The sequence below is a fragment of the Mytilus trossulus genome, chromosome 2, assembly GCF_036588685.1.
Source record: "Mytilus trossulus isolate FHL-02 chromosome 2, PNRI_Mtr1.1.1.hap1, whole genome shotgun sequence".
Taxonomy (NCBI): Eukaryota; Metazoa; Mollusca; class Bivalvia; order Mytilida; family Mytilidae; genus Mytilus; species Mytilus trossulus.
This window is the reverse complement of record NC_086374.1, coordinates 85,821,539-85,847,619: the sequence shown is the minus strand read 5'-3', so window position 1 is coordinate 85,847,619 and position 26,081 is coordinate 85,821,539. Positions and strand designations below refer to the sequence as shown.

At 31.6% G+C, this 26,081-nt stretch overlaps 1 protein-coding gene across 8 annotated transcripts in view; it reads left to right on the top strand.

Annotated features, from left to right (window-relative positions):
- The window catches only part of LOC134708213 (diacylglycerol kinase beta-like), a 109,737-nt gene that overhangs the window by 1,029 nt on the left and 82,627 nt on the right, over positions 1–26,081 (top strand). For 3 of the 8 annotated variants that reach the window (XM_063568574.1, XM_063568577.1, XM_063568573.1), the window contains exons 2-5: positions 13,531–13,716; positions 17,325–17,417; positions 18,775–18,830; positions 22,344–22,701. In XM_063568574.1, the coding sequence (XP_063424644.1) occupies positions 17,354–17,417; positions 18,775–18,830; positions 22,344–22,701 (478 nt within the window). In that variant the 5' untranslated portion in view covers positions 13,531–13,716; positions 17,325–17,353. Of the gene's footprint in view, positions 1–3,825; positions 3,947–13,530; positions 13,717–14,279; positions 15,058–17,324; positions 17,418–17,659; positions 17,691–17,722; positions 17,746–18,774; positions 18,831–22,343; positions 22,702–26,081 lie in introns of those variants that run through there. The other 5 variants (XM_063568575.1, XM_063568580.1, XM_063568576.1 and 2 more) reach the window with 5 other exon arrangements.

The window sequence follows — 26,081 nt, the reverse complement described above, 5'->3', positions numbered from 1 at the left end:
TACTTGTGTCGGGACTTGTGTATTCAGTAAACAGTTAACAGGATGGTTATAATCTTTACATGAATAAAGTCTCATAAAAGATTTTTATTTGATTAAAACTTGACAACATACAATGACATACATGATATAATCATACTGATCTATATATAGTTTTGATGATAAGCATCACTGAAATATGTTGTATACATATATACATGTTCAAAGGAGCATGTAATGGAGTCAATGTGTATTCCACTTTATTTTCTCACAATTTAAATTTCTTGAAATGACTGTAGCAGGAATCTTTAAACACTTTTCCACCCTCAAATTTTTAGCACAACCGTTTGAATTCAAGCGCTATTTTTTCAACAAACCCTATATTCTGATCTTATACATTTTTGTTCATGTAACAGTGAGAAAATTTGAATCAGTGTAATTTTGATAGACGATTACCATGACTATAGTAAACTAAAGTTTTATTTTTTTAATATTTTGATATTTAAGATTATTGCAAAGATAAATTTTTTTTTTACTAATTATATAAATTAATCATATATACCGGTACTAGTAATGGTTATCATAAAATGTCATGTAACCATATAGGAAATAACCTATAAATTTTGTACATTTTACATTAACAAAGAATGGAAAAAAGAAGTAAAAAGATAGTAGAAATAACCTACATGTACATGTAATGATATAAGATACATTCTCTAATTTTCATACTATTTTCACATTTCCTGACCGGTGTGAGAAAAGTATTTCTTATCTCTAGTGAAAAATTTGTTCTCAGCAAATGATTGGTTGAAATTTTATTGTGAGTTAAATTTTCTTTGTTTCTTCTGAATTTTCCTATTGCATGTATTGTGACGTCATGAAAAAAGGCGACCATGCCTGATGACGTCACATAAAAAGTACACAACTTTCTCCAAATCTTTGAAAAAGGAGGATACAAATCATTAGAGAAACAGATTCCACCACTATAACTTGTGTTTTATGATACATGTATTTCTCCACTCTTGTCAGTTAAATTTTAACTATTTAAAAAGCTCGGCAAAGCCTTGTGCTTTAAATATTAAAATTTAACTGTCTTGAGTGGAATATATCGTAACACACTTGATGCAGTTGTGGAATCTATATATTTTTCAATACAACTGAAATAAATTACATCTAATATAACAAATTCTGGCCAAGCTTTACATTACTTATAAAAGATGTAAGGATTAAGACTGAAGTATGTCGTTTCTGCCATCTGAAGGTCAACAATTTATGATTTGTCGTAAGGTCAGTTTAAGTGGAACCACTAGTGGTAGTTCAATGATATTTGGTATGCATATTCTTGTACAGTTGTTAAGTGTTGATACATCTCATTTCCATGACCATCATTTGACTCTGCGCCTTCAGGTCTATTGACTTTAAAACTTTTGAAACATTCTCATTTTAAAGTTTGTGATAACAATACATGTATAAGATGAACCATTAAGAGTAAGTCAAGGATATTTGGTATGCAAATGCAGGTCTCATTTGGCATGCAAAATTTTAATACTTACACATGAATCTATGAAGAGTTATTTTCGTGGAGATATAATATAATATAGGCACCCTCATGCATGATTAACCTAAAGTTTGTTTTGCGGAGTTTGCAAATTTTAGTTTGAGCTTAGGTTTTTGGTATGCAGACTTTGTATTTAGAATGGCATTTCTCAATTTCAACCCCATCAGTCATGGTTCATTGACTTTAAATGATTTGTAGAGTTAAGTTGTTGAATCATACCCTTTTTTTAATTTCAAATTTTACATTACACCCTAAAAAAAAAATAGCAAATGGGTGAGACATATACCTGTGTCATCAGTTTATTAACACTGTCATTTGTCAGAGAGAAAAACTTTATTCTCATTTTTTCAGAGCTATTATATTTGTGAATTGGCCTGAAGAAAAAAAACCTTAAGTTTCAAAACTATTTAACTTTTACCTGTCAAAATTTACATTTACTTATGATGTTTTTTAGTTTGTACAATCATACAAATATATCTACATGTAATAAGATACTATGTACATTGAATAAATGGTTGTTTAAATTTTTCATATAAATCTAGTAAATGTTTTCTTAGTCGTGAATGAATTAAAACCTATTTAAATCTTTCCGTTTCCTCTAAGCCTTTTCCTCTAAATTCTTAATGAACATGTACATAATGATAAGACTCAGAATTAATAAAAATATCATGATTTAAGGGTAAATGAACCAGTGCACGTGGTAGCCTTTAAATGAAAATAAAAACACAACTTTACAATGGAATCCATATCCATTAATTTTAAGTATATTTATCTCATAAATGTATAAATTGTAATTATTTAATAATTGATATTTAAGGTGAGGGGTGACTCTTGTAATTTCATTGATTTTGATTTTTGTTGTTAAAATTTTGACATGCCTGCTGAGGTAGTGTTTATTAACTCACCTTGACCAAAAGATCCATTGCAGGTTTTGCCATCACTTGGCATCAATCATTGGTTTTTGTCCAGCTTAGTCTTAAAACTGTTGCTATAGTTCTTAGAATGTTTGTCATCTTTTGATTTCTTTTTAAAATTCTTCTAATCTGAAACTACTTTGCGGAATTTATAATTGTATCAAACTTTACTTGTCTTTTCCCTTTTTAGCCATGGCATTGTCAGATTGTCTTTGGCTAATTTATGAAAGCAGACATTCCTTTGGTATATTCCACTAATGTGATAATTGGTTTGGAATTATATATTGACTTCCTTGACATAGTTTTCTATGTTTTACTTCTTACTGTTGCTCTGCACTGCTTAGCCTGAAGCAGAATTTAAAACAGTATTCTTCCAAACAAATAAAACTTCTATTCATTTGTAAAGATTCAGCCTCATACCTGCCAACTGTCACTATTTGCGGGGGGTTTCTCCCATGGAGGCTTCCAAATTGAAATTTTGAAAGAGCAATTTTGTCAACAATTTTAAACAAAACAATTAATTTTACAATGACATTAGTCTTATTAGAGTATGAAGAATAAAAAAAACAACATTAAAATGTATTTGAAGGCCCCCTTGAAGGTTTTTTTAGGACTATCACAGCCATCTTGCACGCAAAACCCTCATGGTCATTTTGAAAAGTTGACAGTTATGCAGCCTTGCTTAAGAAAGTCCTGTAGTAGTTAGTACAATAAAATTTATTTACATTTTGACATTTATGTAGCCGATAGAAAATGAAGAGACTTAGAAATTAAAACAGCTAGATATAGTACAAATTAAACATGACTAAAATTAACTGTTGACTAAAACTAACTCAGTCATGATTAATATATACTGACTTGCCAGAAAAACTGACCATTAAATTAATTAATAATAAAATTTCTATTTCTAAATCATATCTGGGGTCATCTGTGATACAGGAACTTCACAATGGTCAACCAAATCATTAATGGCGGATCCAGGGGGGGGGTGTTGTTCCAGGGGTTTGATGATCAATGCATTAAAATGGGAGCATATAGTTGGAACCCCCCCCTTTACTCTGGGTTGGGAACCCCCCTTTTTAAAATGGCTGGATCTGCCACTAATCATGATACATGTACCACCCTTGAAACTTTCTAAAGGATGACTTTATAGATTTACCAGATTTAACATTTTTTAAATTTTAAAATATTTTATTTTAATATTGTTCTAGTAGCCATTGTATGCAATAAAAGCCAGTGGTATATATCTAAAATAACAGGAAAAAAAAATTGAATTTTATACCTGATCAGGTTATCTAAAATTGAATATGTTATGTAACATTTTATTAACCCTCATTTAAGTTTTACAATTTAACTGTTATAGCCATAGGCTATTGGATGGACTGATGGCCAAATGTTTACACACGTTGAGATGTACGTACATATAAACATACAAGTGTAGACTAATAACAATTTATAACACATGAATGTGGAATTAAAGTACAAAATGTACATGCAGGTAAGTAACCTATAAAAATTTATTTTTGATTTAAAATAGGGATTTTTTTCAAGTTTTCAATTGATAATTTTTTCTACTTAAGAATATAATTTTATGTAAAGTTTTTGCAACGATCTAGTGGGTTTTCTATTTTTCATGTGGACATAAGTAATAAACTTGATCAAACTTTGATTTCATATGTCAAAAAACAATAAAGAAGGTTAAATACATGATGATATAAATATTATTCAGATTCAGATCCAGACATTTGTCTGTGTCCAATATGACAATAAGTCTTGCAAACTGCATAGTGCTAAATGTTTCGGGAGGGTTAATTTCTCCCCCCTCCCTATTACATGGTTAAGATAAAATCTCAAAATATCCCATAGCATAACAACTAATCTGTAGGGAACTTACCAGTAAGATTAAAATCAGATTTGGATAAAATGTGGAAATAATGAAAATAAACCTATGGGACCTTGATTGGTCCTATAAAAGAGCTCTTTGCATGGATGATACAACTGTCAAAACACCTTTCTTTTAGTCTTTTTTTTGTACCTTGACTCCTTGAGCAATGTGAAAAAGCCTTACTCAAAATGTTTTTTTCCTTCATTTTTTGCTGAATTAGCATTCATTATTGCTGGGCCAGCTGAAATTTACCTGAGAGGGCCTAATTTTCTTGTGTGTTGATGACCCATAGGTGGTCTTGGCCTGTTGTCTGCTCTTTGGAAGTAATTGTTGTCTCTAAATTGACACATTCACCATTTCAATTATCAATTTGTACATTTGGGCCTCAAATACTGAGTGTCCTATTAGTAGTTATTTATTGTATCACTTACCTGTCAACATGATCCAGTGGCGGATAAAGGAATTTTCATAAGTGGGGGCCCACTGACTGACCTAAGAGGGGGCTCCAGTCACGCTTAAGTGATTCCCTATATATAAAGCAACCAAATGTTTTCCCTAAATCCGCCTCTATGGTCAATATTGAGTCTGACTCCAGTTTACTAGGCTTGGTAGTTTTTCTGCCACGATTTAATGGTTCTTTCTTTGCTGACTAGCTTTTTGAGCGAATAGAAATTAAACTGATTGCAATGATATAGCCCAAAGTGCAAGAACCATCTATCAATCATTCAATCAATCAATTTTTTAGCTAAGACTTGAATTTTACCAAAAACTGTGTACTATTGCATTTACTGTTTAAAAATAAAATAGGAGGGAAGGTGTTAAATTGATGTCACAAATAACTTTTTGCACTGGACATGCTGGAGTGACTAACCAGGACAATATCATCCTATATATTCATAACCTATACAATTTTCAAAATATTTAAAGATTTTATGATCCATATATTGTAATGGCTCTTCTCAAGTGCTTCTACTATTCTACCTTACCTTGCAATAGACATAAATGAACATGCCAGACCTGCTCCTGACTTATTTGTTAAAAAAACCTGTTTAACCTTGTAAACATTATGAAGCAAGTTGCAATTTTACGGAGGATTCATTGACAGTTTGTGTCATATAGGAATCTTATGTAATGAAGACAGCTGTGCCATGTAGACACTTCTGTGTTATGTTAACAATCTGTGTCACACAGACTATGCCATGTAGATAGTATGTGCCATGAAGACAATCTGTGTCATGTAGACAATCTGTGTCATGTTAACAATCTGTGTCACACAGACTGTGCCATGTAAACAGTATATGTCATGTAGACAACCTTTGTCATGTAAACACTACTGTGTCATGTTAACAATTTGTGTCACACAGACTATGCCATGAAGATAGTATGTGTCATGTAGACAATCTGTGTCATATAGACAATCTTTGTCATGTAGACAATCTTTGTCATGTTAACAATCTGTGTAACACAGACTGTGCCATGTAGACAGTATATGTCATGTAGATAGTATATGTCATGTAGACAGTATGTGTCATTTAGACAACCTTTGTCATGTAGACACTACTGTGTCATGTTAACAATCTGTCACATAGACTGTGCCATGTAGACAGTATATGTCATGTAGACAATCTGTGCCATGTAGACAATCTGTGTCATGTAGACAATCTTTGTCATGTTAGCAATCTGTGTCACACAGACTGTGCCATGTAGACAGTATATGTCATGTAGATAGTATATGTCATGTAGACAGTATGTGTAATTTAGACAACCTTTGTCATGTAGACACTACTGTGTCATGTTAACAATCTGTGTCACATAGACTATGCTATGTAGATAGTATGTGTCATTTAGACAATCTTTGTCATGTAGACAATATGTTCCATAGACTATGTGTTACATTGACAATCTGAGTCTTGAGATATGCTATCATAATGACAGTCTGTGTCATGTAGACTTGCTCTCATATTGGCAGTTTGTGTCATGTAGTCGATGTGTGTCATGTGGAATGTTCCATGTTGTTAATGAGTAATCTGTGTCATGTTGGCAGTATGACATGAACATATAGACATTTTATCTTAGACAGTCTGTGTCATGTTGACAGTGTGTCATCTAGAGTGCAAGATATTGTCTCAATGTGTTTGTCTAAAATAAAGCAGACTTCATGTTCTGATTAATATGCATGTTATAATTGCTGCTGTGGGTTAAGCAGCCAATCAAACAATCAATCTATTGAAGATACAACATATAGCTCTCCTGAACAGTTTAGGACTGGGTTTTCTTCAACTATTTATGAGAGGGGGTAGGAGGGGTCCTGATCCCGAAATTCAGGGCTTAAATACACGAAATCCTGAAATACCGGATTGAAAAACACGAAGTTCTGAGGTACAGAAATTTTGAAAAAAGGACTTTCTGGAACCTGAAAGGGTCAATCCCGAAATCCCAAGCTTTAAAACACCCCATGATCCAGGAGTCCCGATAAAGGTCCTATCACCCCTCATTTATGCACACAAATTCAAATATCACACAGTTTTAAATAGCACATTATATTTGATTGAAGGTCAGTTTCAAATTTTATCATAGATGGCTTTTAAATATTATAAATAGAAATGAAAACAGGGAATTTGAAACAATTATGTTGTAACATGTGATATTACCCATTATGTTTTGGGTATACATTGTATATACATGTGTTAAATGCACTTCTAAGATGTTAGCCTGGTTGGGTATATCTAATTATTATCAATGCAGAATAATAGTTTTCAATAATTTGGGAGGGTGGTGACTTTCAGCAATTTGACTATGTGTTATTTATAAGTTTGATAAATGAAGGGTCTCCAATTTCATATAAGACATATTGGTATAAAATGGTATGCATAATCAAATTACTTTCAGAGAAAACCGTGTGATTGTTCTTTTTTTTATTTACAAGCTTAACCTAGAGTTATATATTTTGAAGTTAAAAAAATTCAGTTGAAATTTATGAATCCTTCAACATATCAAGTTTTGTCAGTGGTATATTTTTAGATTTTATATTTGAACAATGTTTCTGAAGTAAAACTTGAATTTTAAAGGGCATTAGTTGGGCATTCCACGTAAAAACAACTAAAACACTTTTTTGTTTCACCAACAGAGCAAGTTGTAAAAGGCACAAAAAAGGGTTGCTTGACTTTAAAACTTTTGCCTGTTTTACATGGACATGTATCAGTTTGTGATTAGGTCAGTTTATGGGGAACCACTTGCGACAACAATATTTGGTAAGCAGTTGTATTAGCATTGGCGCATCTTATTTCCATGGAGATTATTAGCCCCACCCCCTCAGTCATGGTCTATTGACTTTAAATGTTTTGCAAAGTTTAAGTAAGTGATTAGATCATTTTAAGAAGAATGGGCTGAACCACTTATGTTAAGTCAATAATATTTAGTATACATTTGTTTTAGAATCTGCATGTCCCTTTTCCATGCATATTTGTCAATTAGGGCTTTTTGTATGCAGTTAGGCCAAAAAAAAATATATGTGTGGTTCCAGTTACCCTACCTTCCCTACTTTTTCGTCTTAAAAATAGCCTACCCTAAAGATTTTATTGTCATTTTTCATTAAGCACTGTTAAAGTCAGAATGTTGCTCCCATAGACTCGATGTAAAAAAAAACTTCAAATAAAAAAAAATCCCTACCTAATAACCTACCTTAACTTTTTTTCAGTTGTATAAACTGGAACCACACATACTTTTTTATTTGGCCTTATACAAGCATTGGCATTTCTCATTTCCATGGATGTTATTTGGTTCTGCACATTAAGTCATGATTTATTGACTTTGAATGTTTTCACAACTTTTGCATAGTTAACATGTTTTAGTATTGCTATTTTGATTCAATATTTGCATTATACATGTGTACTTCCAAAATTACAAAAAGGCCAAGATATTTCCCTGTGTCAACAATCATACAGTTTATGTATGTTTTGTTTTGTATGAGCTGAAGCATGCTTCTAGGTGTGAGATTTTCTCTCTGCATTGCGGACCATAATACAATGGTTGCCTAGAACTGTTTTCTAGTCTTTGGTCAGGTTTTGTCTCTGACATATTCCAAATTTCCATTCTCTTCTATATGAAAAAATGATAATTTTGGTCAAATTGCATGGTGAACATTAATTTTAAGGTTTGTTATAATGATAGCACAAATTTACAATAAATGAAGATGTCATGCCTAAAAAAAAGAAAATTCTTCCTCACCCTCTTAAAATAAAACACACACTTCAATGAGGGGGGTTAGGACCTTTATTGGGACTCCGGGATCAGGTGTTTTTAAGCTCGGGATTTTGGGATTGACTCTTTCAGGATCTGGGAATTCTTTTTTTCGGATTTCGGGACCTCAGGATTTCTAATTTTAAGCTGGGGATTTCAGGATTTTGGTTTTTAAGTACGAGATTTCGGGATCAGGACCCCTCCTATCCCCCCTCTTCAATGAATAACGAATGTGACAGTAAAGACACCAATAATAGCAGACAAATAGTTTGAGAGGAACAATGAAAAAAATCAGAAACATGTCCAGGGAATCAAACAATTTAAATTGTCTGAAATAACGAAATGTTTTAGCAGTACTTATTGAGTTGACTGATTAAATGATATGTACATGTAGTAGAATTTGATTGCTCTAAAGATGTAGCCAGGTCATTCTCCCAAGCTAGCTACATTACACACAAATAGTATTTGATTTGCTATATTTAGGTTGATTATTTGGTTAACAATGCTTTATAATATGGCCTTATCTAATACAATGTAAGCTTGTATCAGTGGCGACACAATTCACAGCTTGTCAGAGTAACATCACAAAAATCATTCTCCATATTGACATCTCATCTCAACTAAATATAACTAATCCAATGAATTTCATTATCCAAATTTGATAATTAACTACTAAAAATAAGAAAAAGACATCCATTATTTCCAGATATATTGGTTTCCATGGTAACAGTATTGATTAATTCTATCATTGACATCTGTGACTGACAAAACTACCTTTGGGGTGTTTTACTAAAAATATGTAAAAATGTAGAGATAATGTTTGCTTTAGAGGAGTGATATTTATATGTATAACATTATGACAACTATACAATTTTAATCATTTTAAATGTATGACAAGTCAAATACCCTGTTTTTGTATAACTGAATATCAAATTTTAAACATGTAAAAGTTTAGATTTCACAGGTGGGCAGTTGAAAAATTCAAAAAATGAATCAAAAGAGGTGAATCTACGTCATTTGGTTTCTGTTGAATGCCTTTCTCATTGGCAATCATTAAACATGGTCTTTTTTAAATAAGGAGAAAACATAAATTAGATTTTAACACGTTAGTATTTTTACTTAAATTTTGTTATGAGCTGGAGGAGAGATACAAAAAGGCCAAAATAAAGCAATGAGAAATGAACAAGATACTTCTTATACATATAAATACTTTGAACCAGATATACATTGTATGATATATATATTATATATATATGGGAGTCTAAATTGAAAACTATGTCCAAACCTATGATTGTGTTAGATAAAAAACGCAATTTTTATACGTGTGCATGTAAAACAAATTTCGTTGTAGAAGGGTCTAAATACAGCACAAACAACATTTTCCAAAAGACCAAAAAGTGAAAAAGTATATTTAAACAAAACCCATTTGACTAACAGGTCGAACAACTGATGTTCTTTAACCCTACTGACTGCCATTGGGGATTGCCAAATAAAATTGATCACAAGATGTATCAAAATGGATCTTAATAAAAATTTAATACTAAACAGAATTTTTTTTTAACTTGTGGCCATGATGTTATGCCACAATTATAGGCCTAGGGTGTCAATATTTTTTTAGTACACCAGATCCGGATTTCAACAATAAATGTCTCTTCAGTGATGTTAGGGATTGAAACGGTATTTGGAAGGCCATATAAAAAGTACCCCCATTTTTAGAAAAAGTATCCTCATTTTTAGATAGACTCTTGAATTTTAAGAGTCAATATTGGATGAACAGATCATATAAACCGGAGGGAAAATATGATACTAGCCCAAACAAAAAAATATAAACGAGTCTAAATTGAAAACTACGTTCAAACCTATATATATATATGTATATATAATGATCCAAACTATTACAAAAAAGCAGACTGACAACAGTCACTAAAACATTTTGCTTTGCTAATATACATGAGGAGATGTATTGCTGAGCACCAGAAGTACAGTTACCGGACAATAATGAAAACACCTTGATGGTCTTATTGTAGTGTGCTTATCTAACGCTCAGGAGAATGTGGATCCCCATTCAAACAAAAGTCTTCAATATTTGCTGCTTCTTTAGTGAACATACATCATTAATGGATTATGACATAATCTTGTAGGCTTAACCTCAGAGATGAAATAGTGATGTGTTTTCCTGAAGAATGTTTTCAGAAAGCATTTTTAAAGTTTGATCAGGTTGTCTGTCAAATTCAATTCAACATGTTCAAAGCAGGGTTTATTCATATCTCATTCTTATTTTAGGGTCAACATGACCTTTTTTTTTTAGACCTCTTGATCATTAGTCCATTATTTTTGCTTGAATTCAGATCTTACACATATTTAATGTAAGGACTCTGCAATTAATGATTACCTTGGAAAGAATGCTTTATATTTTTTTAGGGAATACAGGATTCAACTCAAAGATATATGTTTTCAATAACCTATAAATAAACAATGTTCCATGCGCCAAAAAATACCACAGAAAAATATTGTCTTTTGATTTCATAACCATAATAATAGATGACTTAGTTACTATAAGACTATGAGAAAACTCCAGCACACTTTGACGCTTGTAAAAACCCCATTGCTTGTAAAAAATAAAAAATAAAAACAGTTTTCAAATAAAAATTGAATTAATCAGGGTAAAATCAAATTTCTTTGTTAAATATTTATAAGGTTAAGATCCCCCTAATACATGTAATAACTTTATAAGTATCCAAGAGACTATCTTAATGGTTTTAACAACCACTTGTAATTTAATGAATTTATATGAAATAGGAAATGTCCGTGGGACAAAGCTGTTATAAGAGGGTGATTGATGTAAATCAACCAAATTAGTCGTAGATTGTGAAAGAAAGTATTTATTCATTTCCATTCAGTATTTTTTAAAATAAGAAGATGTGGCATGACTGCCTATGAGACAACTCTCACTCAGAGAAAAAAAATATATCTGAGCTGCAGGTTCATATCATTTACATTCAACGTTTTTTATCGGATATGCGTTGAATGTAAATGATATGAACCTGCAGCGTCTAATATTATTGGACTATCAGAGACCCAACGACTTAGAAGGTAAGCAAATATAGGTCAACTTAGGGCCTTCAACAATAAGCAACACATATACTGCATAGAAAGCTATAATGAAAGCAGAGAAATTACAAATGTAAAACAATACTAACATGACTAACAAGAAGACTAATGAATTGATTTATATACAAGCAAAAAAAACCAAATATGATATAATGCAACAAACAGCAACCACTGAACTACATGACAACTAACCCCTAACATTGGACAGTGGTGCAACAACCCAATACAAAATCATTTGTAATGTGCTTTTATAGCTTGTTGTTCGGTGTGAGCCAAGGCTCCGTGTTGAAGGCTGTACATTGACCTATAATGGTTTACTTTTATTTAAATTGTCATTTGGATGGAGCGTTGTCTCATTGGCACTCACACCACATCTTCCTATATCTTTTTGCATTTTTAACAATTTCAGAAAATTTATGCTTTTAAAGTTAATGTTGTGGTGACATTTTGTGTAAGAATATATAAGTATTCCGTCAACAGGAAGTTGATGAGTTAACAAACCCATCATAGAGTGAAGCTAGCTTACTAGAAGCTTGATACCAACATTCAGAAAGGTCTGAGTACTTTCTTCTAAGAAAAGTGCATCACATACGTCATGTGACGAACAAACGTAAACCTGTTAAGGGGGAAATAATAAATTTGTTTGACATATCTGAACTTTCTTACTAACTTTATTATGCATCTGTTGCACACAGTTAATTTGAAATTTATCGTTGTAAATCTAAACAGCATTGATCTTTAAAATCTTTAAAAAACCAAATATCATGTAAAGGTTTGAGCATAGTAGTTTTATTCTGTTGATAAATGTCAATTGGACTTCCTTAGTTCATTTTATTACTATTTTATTTCCCCGTCCATTTGTTACATGTATTCGATCTGACTCTTACCATATATACAATAAGTTTTATCTACCAAATATCACTGTATGTAACATGAGATTTTAAGTATGCCCTTGAATTTTTTTTAAGATGAATGAAGTGAAATATAAATATTGTTGTTGTAGGCGTAAAGCTGTGTTAAATACAAGTATAGATTTAGCTATTCCTTGTTTGCATACAGAATTAACTGGCTACTTGTATGAGGACAGCAGTACCTGTAATACATGAAAACAGGGGGTTTCAAATTTTTGTTGTTGAAAGATATCAATTAGAAAAATTGATATTGTATAATTAAACTGTGAATAATGTGTTTTGATCTTTTTTTTTAGAAAATTATTGGTAGGTTATGTCCCTTTTCTGTCATTGTACTGTATAGAATTGAGAGTGGAAATAGGGAATGCATCAAAAGGCAGAAAACAGCTAAAGGCCACCAATGGGTTTTCATCACAGCGAGAGAATCCCGCTCCAACATTAGTGCTTCAGTTGGCCCCTAAATAAAATGTTTAATAATTCAGTGTATGGATGGACTTCAAAGTAAACTCCAAACATAAAACATAAAAATGAACTAAAATAAGAAAAAACAGAACATTTATTTTATTAATCCATGCAACAACCCAAGGTTTACTTTTATAAATTCATTATTGTTGTCTGGATGGAGAGTTGTTTCATTGGCTCTAACACCACATCTTCCTATATCTAACCAAAAAACATGACATAAGCAGTCTGTTATCTTTATATAGGTTATGCCCTTTTTTGTGTCAGTTCTTCTTGGACAATATCACATCAACAACCACACAGTCAGTCAGTCTCACCTATCTTAATTTTAGGATATATATTCAAGTTTTTGATTGCTTATGCAAAGAAAACTCATGATTTTGCAGTAAAAGAATAAAAAGTTAAAACTTAAAATCTTGTGTATCCATATTGTTAATATATAATGCTAAATGCTCAATATGCTTTTGTTTTCAGGATATTATAAACATGATTGTCCCTATAACTAAGTGAAAATCAAGGACAAATGTAGCCGACAGTAGTGACAAATTTATACAGTAATATCAAAGCTGAAGAAATACACCAAAAAAACAAAACAGTGGTGTGAAGAAGTAAATGAGATTCGCTGTCTTATTAGAGGAATATTAGGATTAGAAATTCAAGGTAAGGTATTGCAAAACATGCGGAAAGATTGCAACATTTTATAATGGATTGAATTAGATAAAATATGTTTCTTTTTGTTCTCAATGTATTTTGAGTGTTTTATAATGTAAGGTTTCATCTACATGTATGTATAAAAAGTTGTCAAAGTTTTCCATCAAAAACTTTCTCCAAGAAAATTTTGCCATGTGCTATTGTTTTGTAAACAATAACTGCATCATTTAAAATAATACAATGTGATTGGCTAAATCCTGTCAAAGTCCATCAAAGTTTCAATAAAATTAGGATGAGATTCTATTCCTTCAAAGGTTTCTTGGACCAGCCTATATATATACTGAAAATTTTCTGAATTCATACAACCATTTTGCTGATTTTCAGTGATAGGGAACATAGATATATTTCGAACACTCAAATGCAATTTAGAAAGCTTCGATCTTCTTTTTAAATGCCTTTGATATACCCGGTAGTGAAAAAAACACTTTACAATTTCAATTGTTGTAATTATATATTACATTGACATGAGTGTATTATCAGATTTATAACATTTTTGTACTTATAAGTATTGGTATCAAATGTGAAACCTGCTTCGTAATGATGACATTTAAAATGTATGACCTGCACAAGTACAGGAAATGTCAGAATCGTGTGAAGCTCTGGTATAAATCTCTCTCTCTATATATATACAAAAATAACATGCAAGTGGTTACATTTTGTAACTCATTTGGTTTTAAGCCAATCAAACTGCAGCCACAGAACTATTTAAATTTACGACATAGGGGTAAACCATTAGCATTGACTGCAATTCAAGATGTCAAAAAGTTTGCTTGCAAAAGAGGAAGCGACAGTAAATAGAGTGTTTGATTTGAATGCTGTTTGACCAAGATTTCTCTGTTAAGAATCAATATTTGTTGCTATTCTCAAATCTTGTTTTTGATAAGCTCAGGCAGAACTTCATTATGGTGACCCCTTGTACTGGATCACTAAACTGTAATCATTCATGCAGAAAGGAGCAATACACAGTCAGTCAACCATGAAAACATGATGTAATTTTGATGTAACCAATCAAAAAGTGGAATATTAGATGATCATTGGAAATATCGTGTAATCATTGAAGCATAAGACATTTAATGAAGATTATTGATAGTATTACAGTATCAATTGTAACCCAAGCCATGCTGTACATAGACTAATGGATTATTTTCATTTCTTGTGATGATGGTAATAGGTTTAAGGTAACCTATGATGAACTTCAATAACCTTGCTTTAATCACTACTTCTAAGTATCAGGCTGATAAATCATGTCTTTATAAACCAGTTTGATTTATATAGTGCTGTATGATTCAGGTAAGGATGGCTTTTACTAGGTTTTTGAGGCCGTTTATAGATTACTTTTCGTTTTGGGTTTTGCTCATTGTTGAATGCTGTACAATGACTTATAGTTCTTATCTTCTACACCGTTTGGTCTCTGGTGGAGTGTTGTCTCAATGACATTCATACCAAATCTTCATGTTTTGTAATTTTTACCCTGTTTGGCTTGGGCTGATTTCTCTGGAGTTATCTACTTTTTGGGTTAAAAATAATAAGATTTACATGTGGAGTGATTACCAATGAGACAATTATCCACCAAAGAGTCTTTGTTAAAGACCAACGGACAAGGATAAATACAATACATGTATAGGGCACTGTACAGCCTTCTACAATGAGCTGATACTATATAATAAGCTAAGATAAAAAAAGAAAGCACTGGGACAACACAAAATCAAACATTTTAAAAGAGAAAATGACTTCTAGTAACAGTTTACTTGTAAAATATCATATCTTATGTAAATCTGGCAAGTTTTATATCTTCATGTTATCTTCAGTCATTTGCTAAGTGAAGTCAGAGATGTTTTTTCTACAGATTTCTGTATGATTACAAACTTATGACTTTTGTTTTTTCACTTAATTTAACCTGTGTTTTCATAGAGCTCCTCTGTTTAAAGTTAAAGCATTACATTGTCAATAAAACTCCTGTTCGACATTAAGGCATCAAAGCAGTGCATATTAGAAACAGATTGGTTCTTGGCAATGTTCCAAGTTCTTATGAGGGGGAGGAGGATCTCACACCTGCCAAAACTACTTAATGTTGTTTCAAACTTTAAAATTTAACTTTCTCCATATTAATATGAGGGTCTTCATGGAAGATGAATGTCTGGTTTAATACACATATGTATATAGAAGCATATCAACTCATCACTTTTAATTAGGGTAATAAACATGTCATTCCTAGGTAATTAGTACTGTTAGCAGTACAAGTTTTTACATTTAGAAGGATTTAAATCATGATATATTGAGTAGCAACTTGTTTATTGTTGAAGTATGTTCAATGACTTACAGATTTGTTTTGATTTTTGTGTAGTTGCTGCCTGATTGATGTTTACCCAACATCTCACTTCATTCATATTTATAATATGGTGTGCTATTTAATGATTCAAAATCTTAATTTCGTTTTGCTTGCTATAGAAATAAGAAAATGTGGTATGAGTTCCAATGAGACCAATCTTCATCTAAGTCGCAATGTGTTAAAGTAAATATTTATAATTTATAGTAAGGCCTTCAACATGGAGCAGTGTATCTCTAACCAGCAAGCTATAAAGTGCTACAAAATGACTATAGTGTAAAACAATTCAAACAAGAAAACCAACAGTCTAATCTAAATATAAATGTCAAACAAGAAACACTAATGAACCACATCAACAAACGACAACCACTGAACAACAAGTTCCTGACTTTGGACAGGTGTGGCGTCAAACCAACACCAATCAATCAATTTAATTTATTTAGAAGTATACAATGTTCTTTAGACTTAAGTGGTCCTAAATAAACAATGTCCAGACAACTAATACAAAAAAACCTGTTTTGCTTGGAGTCATCTTGAGTTGGTTCTGCAAGCCTGAGGAAAGACAAACACTGGATTCTATCTCAAGATCACCCTACAAAACAATAAAACAAAACTTCATTCAAACTTACCTAGTAAAGACTGGATTTAATTTCCACTTGTAACCCCTATAGAGAAAGTACTTGACAGTGTAATAATTATTACAAACCTCATTCAGTAATTTATTGTGTAATAAGAAAGATGATAGCTTTATTGTTTAACAATTAAACTAAACAAAAAACAAAACAATAGAATTGTTAATGATCATCTACCATCACCCCAGTGAGAAATAACTCAACCATAAGTAAATACATCGTATCACTATTTGTCCACCACTACTGGACATCACACCAAAGTTCCTGTAAATGTTTGACGTCACAATAGAAAATATCTGTCTCCAAAATGGAACAGTGAGTGTTGTATGACATCCAAAGTTCAAGCTTGACAGATTCTAGGGTCAAGCCGGACAGTTTTACAAATAGCTATAAGGTGTATACCAAAAAGATATCACGATTTTAAACTTACACGGGTGCTTTGTTTTGCAAACAGTTTTTCTATCAGAAAAATAGACATGTAAACCAATAGTCAGAGAAAAAACAATCTCACAAAACAACCACTTTTGTCTGAAAAGATTTTCAGTATGGTGAGTTCATTTTATATGTGATAACCATTGTAATATTATATTTGTTTTCAGGTTTGATTGTGCAGTGAAATGATGAGAGAATGACATTTCAGTGGCAAAAGTTAAGTCCTACCGAGTTCCATCAACTCCAGGAATATATATCTTGTAAGTATAAGGTTAAGTCCTACCGAGTTCCATCAACTCCAGGAATATAAATCTTGTAAGTATAACGTTAAGTCCTACTGAGTTCCATCAACTCCAAGAATAAATACCTTGTAAGTATAAAGTTAAGTCCTACCTAGTTCCATCAACTCCAGGAACATATATCTTGTAAGTATAAAGTTAAGTTACTGAGTTCCATCAACTCCAGGAATATATATCTTGTAAGTATAACGTTAAGTCCTAACGAGTTCCATCAACTCCAGGAATATATATCTTGTAAGTATAAAGTTAAGTCCGACACAGTTCCATCATCTCCAGGAATATATATCTTGTTAGTACAACAGCACTACATAACCTTGACCTCTTTTTGGTGCAATGATTATAGTTAAAAGCATTCTTGTTAAAATCAGTCTTACAATAACTATAAGTTATAATTTAGCCTTATCTTGTAAATAGAATCAGTGTAAGGTGTACACATACATCAAAATAAGGAGACTTGGTATGAGACAACTTTCCATCAAAGTTCAAATGAAGAGGATGTAAGCAATTATAGGCAAATGTATGGCCTTCAACAACCTAGTTAACCCATGCTTTAAAAGGCCTTATCATGAATATGTGAATTGAGACTACTAGTTAATTCAATTTATTATTACCACAAAACATTTTCGGATAAACAACGATGACCGAGATGAACCAATGACACTATACTACAAGCTACTGATGCCTAAATGCCTGGTTAACTGGTGTCATTTGACCTGATTCTCATGGTTCAATGGCCAATGTTACTTTTTTCTGCTTAAGTCAAGTTTATATTTCATTACCCTTGAAAAACAACTTATTTTGGTCTCCATCTAAAATATTTATTAATTATTACCTTTTTCAAATATGGGTCTTGTGGATGCTAATTGAAGGTGATTCAAATAAGGGTTTAAACCCAGAAATAGTTGTATGTTCAATAACCCTAATTCAAACATTCTGAAAGCTGCCTACTGCGGATAAACTTACATGTTTTCTGTTCTGTAAACCAAAATATTTTTACTGTTACTTTATGATGGGCTTTGCACTCTCTTGCCTACTTCACTGTGATTTATTTTCACAATTTCCAAATTTCTGTATGTATTTGTATAAGTGGAGGATAAAATGTTAATATTTTATCAACATATTATGTTCTTAATATTTTTCAACTCGTGGAAATAAAATGGTCACCAAACTAGTGTTCAAAGGAGTACATTAATCACTTATGGGAGGAAAAACACTTGTCAATTTATGAAAATGGGCATCCATGAAAATAATTGAGCAATATATTATAGAATATAAATTTAAAATCTTTGATGTTGTATAATGAATTTTTATATTACAGATTCATCTAAGAAGTTAAAAGATGTTTTGGAGGATTTACACATCTCTTGTGACGAGGTAGGTATCTTTGTTGGTTAATTAATTATTTTATCACCATTAAAGGCATCTGTTTTGATGTAATAATGTCTCAAATTATGCTGAAATATGTTTTCCCTAATCTTTCTAATTCTATAAGTGGGTTTAAAGGCAAATTCAGTGACAAAGCATTCCAACAACACAAAAAACCCCACTTTAAAACATAAATCCCATGCATCCAGAACTCTTTTCTAGATTTACCTGCTTATGGAATGCTCAAAGCTGAATTTTTGAAAGCCAAGGTTTAATGTGAACCAAAACATTTGATATGTCCAAATAGGACCTCAAAATAACATCTTAAATCTATTAAAGGTCAACTTTGCATGAGGAAGTAAGTGACATTTTATACAAAAGAAATATCAGAAAATTAATGGTATATCCTACAGTTGTTCTTTTCTACAAATAACGGTTGCTGAAGTCAATAAGGTACAAATAAAATAGAGAATGGAAATGGGTAATGTGTCAAAGAGAGGACAACCCTACCATAGAGCAGACAACAGGCGAAGGCTACCAATGGGTCTTCAATGCAGAGAGAAACTCCCACATCTGGAGGAGTCCTTCACCTGGCTTCTAAACAAATATCTATACTAGTTCAGTGATAATGGACGTCATACTAAACTCCAGAACTTTAAACTAAAATTAAAAGTCATACAAAATTAACAAAGGCCAGAGGCTCCTGACTTGAGACAGGCACAAAAAAGTGGCGGGGTTAAACATGTTTTTGAGATCTCAACCCTCCCCCTATACCTCTTATCTAGCCAATGTAGAAAAACAAACACACAACAATAAGCACAGTAAAACTCAGTTTAAGAAAAGTCTGAGTCCAATGTCAGAATGGGTAACAAAAGAGACAATAATGCATAAATTACCAAAGGACTAATAGCAATAACAAATGTTTGTTTTATTTTGTATACTTCTTGGTGAGATAAACCCCAAAATAAACAAAGTAATGTGAACTTCGCTTAGTATTTGTATAAAAAGATAAGCAAATTGAGTGGATTTAAAAAAAAATAGTTACAGGCAGAACCCAGCTAGATCTAGTATAATTAAATTGAACAGATAAATGTTGTCAGGTGAACTAATGAAAACAGGACAAAAACAATTTGGACTGAAATTCTTTTTTAAAAAAAAAATTTAGTTATTTAGTGTAAATGTTAGAGCCTTATGGCGGAAACAGATAATAAATGATATTGTTTCTTGTCCTGAAAGCATGATTTGTAGAGCCTATTTATATGCATCAGGGTAAACATTTTACGTTTAGAATACTTCCTTCAGGTCAGCGTTAGTTTTTAGGGAGATTAATATTGACTTGAGGCCATTAACTGATATTAACATTGGTAACTTTAATCCATAAAAAAATGTATTATACATGTGATACAAAGTATATAATTGAAACTGAGTCAATAAGTTTTTTAATCAAACAATTTACTAATCAACAGATTGTTATATAACAGGATCATTACCCATAAAATCATTAATTTATAATTATGAATTTATCATCAAATAGTATAAGGTCAAAAACGTTTTGTTGATGATTTTAAGAAACATCTTTTTGTGCTAGAATTTTTATGAAAGTTGTTGTACAAGTAGGTGCCATTATGAGACATAAAAAGTATATATTCTACGAATTTCTGAGACTTGTGACAATTTAGAGCTTGACAGTCTTTAGACACCAGTTTTTGCTGAAGACCTTGTTGCCCTAAAAATGGTTGTTCATATCATTTGATTGTTTTTCCATTGACATAACCCCCTCTTTCATTATCATTTATTCATCCTGACCAGTACTTTCCAAAAGAATACATAACACATATGAGAGAAAATATAGTATTTATTCATAAACTCCTAAATATTTTGTGGTATGAGTGCCGATGAGACAAACTACCATTTTTGTTAAGATAAACTGCTCTGTTTCAAGTATTAAAAGAAGATTTTATTCACTAAAAAGATATACTTATAAATGATTTTCTATTGATGCTTGGATTTGAGAGCTTTAGTATGCCATTCATTGACATAAGTTTATAAAAATATTGCCTAACATACATGACAAATATCATATCAAAACTATAAACAAACCAATTGATGTTCATTAATCATCTATTATTCACTTATACAACTTAAGAATAGTTAAATTTTAATTTTTAATCTACTAAAATATTGTCATCCTATATATAAACTATTTATCTTTATTAAATCTAGTATCAAATACTGTATCATATTTAATATCCTTTATTTATCTAGAAATAAAATAACTTTATCAATATTTTAGGTTACATATTTCAAACCCCATACTATCCATTACATGATATAAACAAAATTTTAATTAACAAATAATATTATCAAAAACAAATATTATATATGCTGATAAAAAACAAATATATTGATAACCAGTTATTAATTTACCAAATATATTCTTCAAAGCTTATTTTCTTGTGTAATTCTATCTAAGTCACAAAATAAAGATTTTATTGAATTTATTGCAATATCTTTTTTGTCTGTCTAATATACCATTGTATACTGACTCTTGAACTGGAAAAAAATCAAAGGACCAGCAGTATATGATATTCTAGATTTGTTTTATACCCATGGGCTATGATATAAGAATGAATTGACCATGTATTATTATACCACCGCTTTAAAAAGGGGGGTATACTGTTTTACCTCTGTCTGTCCTTCCGTCAGTCCGTCAGCCAGTCCGTCCGTCCCATGAATATTTTTCGTCGCATTTTTCTCAGGAACTACAATACAGGATTTCTGAAATTTGGTTTCAGGATTTATATAAGTCAGCTATACCATGTGATGCGTTTTCATATTCATCACTCTACAACTTCCTGTATACCGAACACTTGCATATTTTTACACTTTTTATTAGCTGTGTAACTGTAGCTCCTAGCTTTATAGGTTGTAATGATAATTTTTTGACAATTGGAGGAATATTATATATATGGTTTTTACAAATGAGAAAACATATTAAAAAAAACCCATTAGAGTTACTTTTAATCTTCTTTTGTTGTTTTCCCAAAAAAGAGGGAGATGTGACTTAAGGGGAAATAAAAAAATCTTAAATGGAATAAAAATTAAACAACACCATAACCCACCACCTTTCGAAAAAAAAATTACATGAAAAAAATAAAAGAAAAACAGTCAGAAACTTTTAACCCCTCCATACCAGGGTGAAGGTATGTCTTCAGACAGGAACATAAATTATTGTTTCAATTTCGACACCTTTTGTAATTTTGTAATTTCTAGATAATTTTTCCTTAAAGAGTTTTCTTTTATCCCCTGGAAGTATGTAGCTATTTAGTTATTTATAAATGTAAGAAAAGTCAATGGTTTTACCCTGAAAAAAAGTCCAATGTAAAATTGCTTGAATGTATAGAACATGCTGTTTAATCCCCATTAAACAACAAGAGGAAGCTTTGCTTTGACCCTGAAATCCAGAAATCAACCCCCAACATATATTTATAAAGAATACAATTCATTTTCATGTATTTTCAGCCCATGGTATATGATGGATTTAGAAAGTTTATGGACAGCTATATGGAGGCAGAGATACCAGAGGAATTATGTAAACATTTGTTTTTATCATTAATGAAAAAGCCAGTCGGACCACCAACAACAACTGGTAAGGATTATCACCATGTACGAGATGTGGCTGCTGTCACGGCAACACAGACAGTCTGTGCTCCCATTACGCACCTTGGTGCAGATATACATATTGACAAAGGCGAAAAACACCAAGGATTTGTAGAAAAAATTCATGGTTTGACAGAAAAACTGCAAGGACTAGGTCTCCATGGTGAGAAAGGTCATAGTCGTCATGACAGCGGGGAGTCTGGGAAACGTAGTCGAGCAGGTACCCCTTTGATGGCTGCATGTGTTTTGTTGTATCAGTTATATGTCAGTGCAGAATGGAATCTATTCTTTTGTTTTTTACGAATTTAAAATTTAAATCTTGCTGTTATATGCATGTCTTGTTTCTGCTCTCAATTCTAATATTTTTTCCGATCTGTTTTATGGGTCTGGTCTCTTTTTGTAATATCTTACATTTAATAATACTTTTGAAATTGCAGTGCTGTTCATAGTTTGCAAAATACCTCAATATCTTAATCCAAGTTTCATATAAGTTTACAAAAACTGATATAGTTGTTGTTTTTTGTTATACTATCATTGTCAGCTGACCTAATTTTAATGCTTCAGTGGTCAGGTAAATTTTTCAGGATTTGATCTATTTCTTAACAGCTATACATGATAGGTCTAAACTACCATAAATTCAGGAAATTCAAGCACTTTATTGCATTTTTTTTAAAAGAATGGACAAAAAGAGATTGAGTATTGGCATCTAATAAGAAATACATGTATCGATTATGGAGTCCAGAATCAAAGTTATTATTGGGATACTTACCATGTCCCATTATTTGCATTAATAAAAACCTCTTAATAATTAACAGTATTTGACACATGTGAATAACAGTTGATTGTTTGATGTGGGACTTTTTGTTCATCTGACTTATGACATATGGCCTTGATCTAATTTTTCTGCTTCAGTATTCAGGTTGTTTTCAGTACAATATGAGTACATACTGTCACCTTGGTTACTTTGAATGATATGGTTTTTGGTAAGTAAGGGGACCAATAGATATTGGGGCCTTAGTGGACGAGTAGTTTATTAATTTAACTACTGTTAGGATTTCATGTTTTTAAGTTCGGGATTTCGTATTTTTAAGCCCAGGATTTCGGATCAGGACCCCTCCTATCCCCCCTCTTTTCAGGATTTTACCTGTATGATTATTTTCTTCTTGCATTGAGGGAAAAAAATATTTTTTGGGGTACTAGATTTTCTTTTTTTACAAATTCTATTTGCAAGTCTTTTGAAAATTTGTTTTTTTCAACACTGTAATTCATGTTTTCCCACCTATACCTTCAAAATCAACAACAATAAGTACCCCTTTAGTAATAATGTATCCACAATATATCTTTCTTGACAATATCCTTGACATCAACTTGTTTTCCATGGGTCTATTTTAAGTTTTTAGCTTACTTCTCAGAAATTAAACATAATATGTTCTTGGTATGGAAATTCAATACATGTACCTGAACATTTGTACCTGAGCATGACTGGTTTCATGTAATCTTCACCTCTGAGAATTGATTGTCATTAAAAGTAATTGTTAACATCAAGCTAAACATTGTTCTGTGTCCATTCTTATTATTTTTTCTAATTATTTAATGTTGATATTGTCATTCTCCAGTGACAGTGTCATAGAAAAAAATCATTGTCATAAAAATAAACACATCGTTGGGTTCAAAGTACATTTATGTTTCTCAATGACATGGGAGATAAAATAACAATCTGCAGTAGTTTATAGATAAATCTTTCCTTTTCCTGGTTTGGTTTTATTTATCTAGATTAAATATTAGTTTATTATGATATATTTTTACGTCAATAAAAATCAAGGTTAAGATTAGATTATTTTTATATAATAAATGTATATGGTTACACATTTTTTTTAGTAGACCCTTGTATTTGAGGCCTTTTAGGGGTTCTAAATACCCAGTATCGTCTGCAGTCCTCAAATTATAAGAGCTTTTTAAATCACTGCAAATTCTTGCCATAATTTATTTTGAGGTTTTTATGTATACAATTTGTGAGCCAAGGCTCCGTGTTGAAGGCCGTACTTTAACCTATAATGGTTTAATTTTTAAATTGTTATTTGGATGGAGAGTTGTCTCATTGGCACTCACACCACATCTTCCTATATCTAAATAATGCGTTTTGATACTTACACCATAGGTCTTTATGTAAATTTTTCTTTAATCGCAATAATTGAACTGGCATTCAAGCCCAAAGGAGTAGGTTCCGTAAGACCCCTTTTTGGCCCCAAAATATAGCAGTTTTAGAAAATTGTGAAAATGTAATCATTAAGCTATATTTTGTAAAGTAAAATGCTTCTGCTACATAAATATGAGCTGTTTTTGACAATGCAATGCACGGTTTGGGTCTAAAATGAAAGTGACCGCATTCATGTTCATTCATAATATTGAAATGTAAGTTGTATTTGATGATAATACAAAACATATATAAAGGTTGAGGATGAACACGGGTGTGGCCACTTTTTTTTTGGACAAAAACCATCTGAAAAGTGACGTTTTTTTGCATATTTGATAATTTTTTCATATTTAAGCTTGAATCAGAGCGTTTATAATGACTAAATCAGTTAAAATATTTCTCAGAAACTAATCGAATCAATTAAAATAGACAATTAAGTGTTTAAAAAGTGTCCAAAAACTTTTGTTAGATGAACCTGAAATTTGAGGCCAAAATCGACCCTTACCGTCCTACTCCTTTGAAAAACTCCAATTATAAACACACAATGAATTCTGAATTTACATTATGGGACAATATGCATAGAAATTTGTTATTTGTTGTGGTGATTTAGAGATTGGCAAATTGTGTGGACAACTATTAAATGTTGAGGATTAATGTTGACTTCTAGATGTTTTTTGGTTATTTGTGTTGTTTGGTTGCTGTTTCATTGACATATACCCCAGACTCCCTAAGGGCCATGGAGACCTAGTGGTCTAAGTAGTTCCACATTGTATCTTACTTTATAACACTGAGGTTGTTGCAGTTTCAATCTCACACATGGCAGGTATTTTCAGCTTCAATCTTAATTGACTAGAAAGGCCAGATTTCTTGCTGAAAAATAAAATTACAAAAATACTGAACTACCAGGAAAATTCAAAACCGAAAGTCCATAATCAAATGACAAAATCAAAAGCTCAAACATATCAAACAAATGGATAACAATTGTCATATTCCTGACTTTGTACAGGCACTTTCTTATGTAGAAAATGGTGGAGAGTAATCAGGCTTCTACACCAATAAAAATTGACAACTTCCAAATTGTCAAAAGTACTGAAAGTGGTGTTAAACACCAATCATCAATCAATCACATCTTCCTTTCATGCATATATGAATATTCCCAATGTCTTCCTATCTACCTGTTTCATTAAGAACATGAATGTAAAATGCATGCCTTCTTTGTTTTCAAGTTGCATGACTTTTTTTCATCGGCCATGGTATCTCTGTAGATGTATGTTGTATTGTGGTAGCCATTTTAGATGTTAAAAATGATCTGTGTTGCTAAAATGACAAAAAGAAAGCCATTTATATTGGGTCAAATCATCCAAAAAGATGATTGGTGATATTATACAATGTTGAAACATATTTTG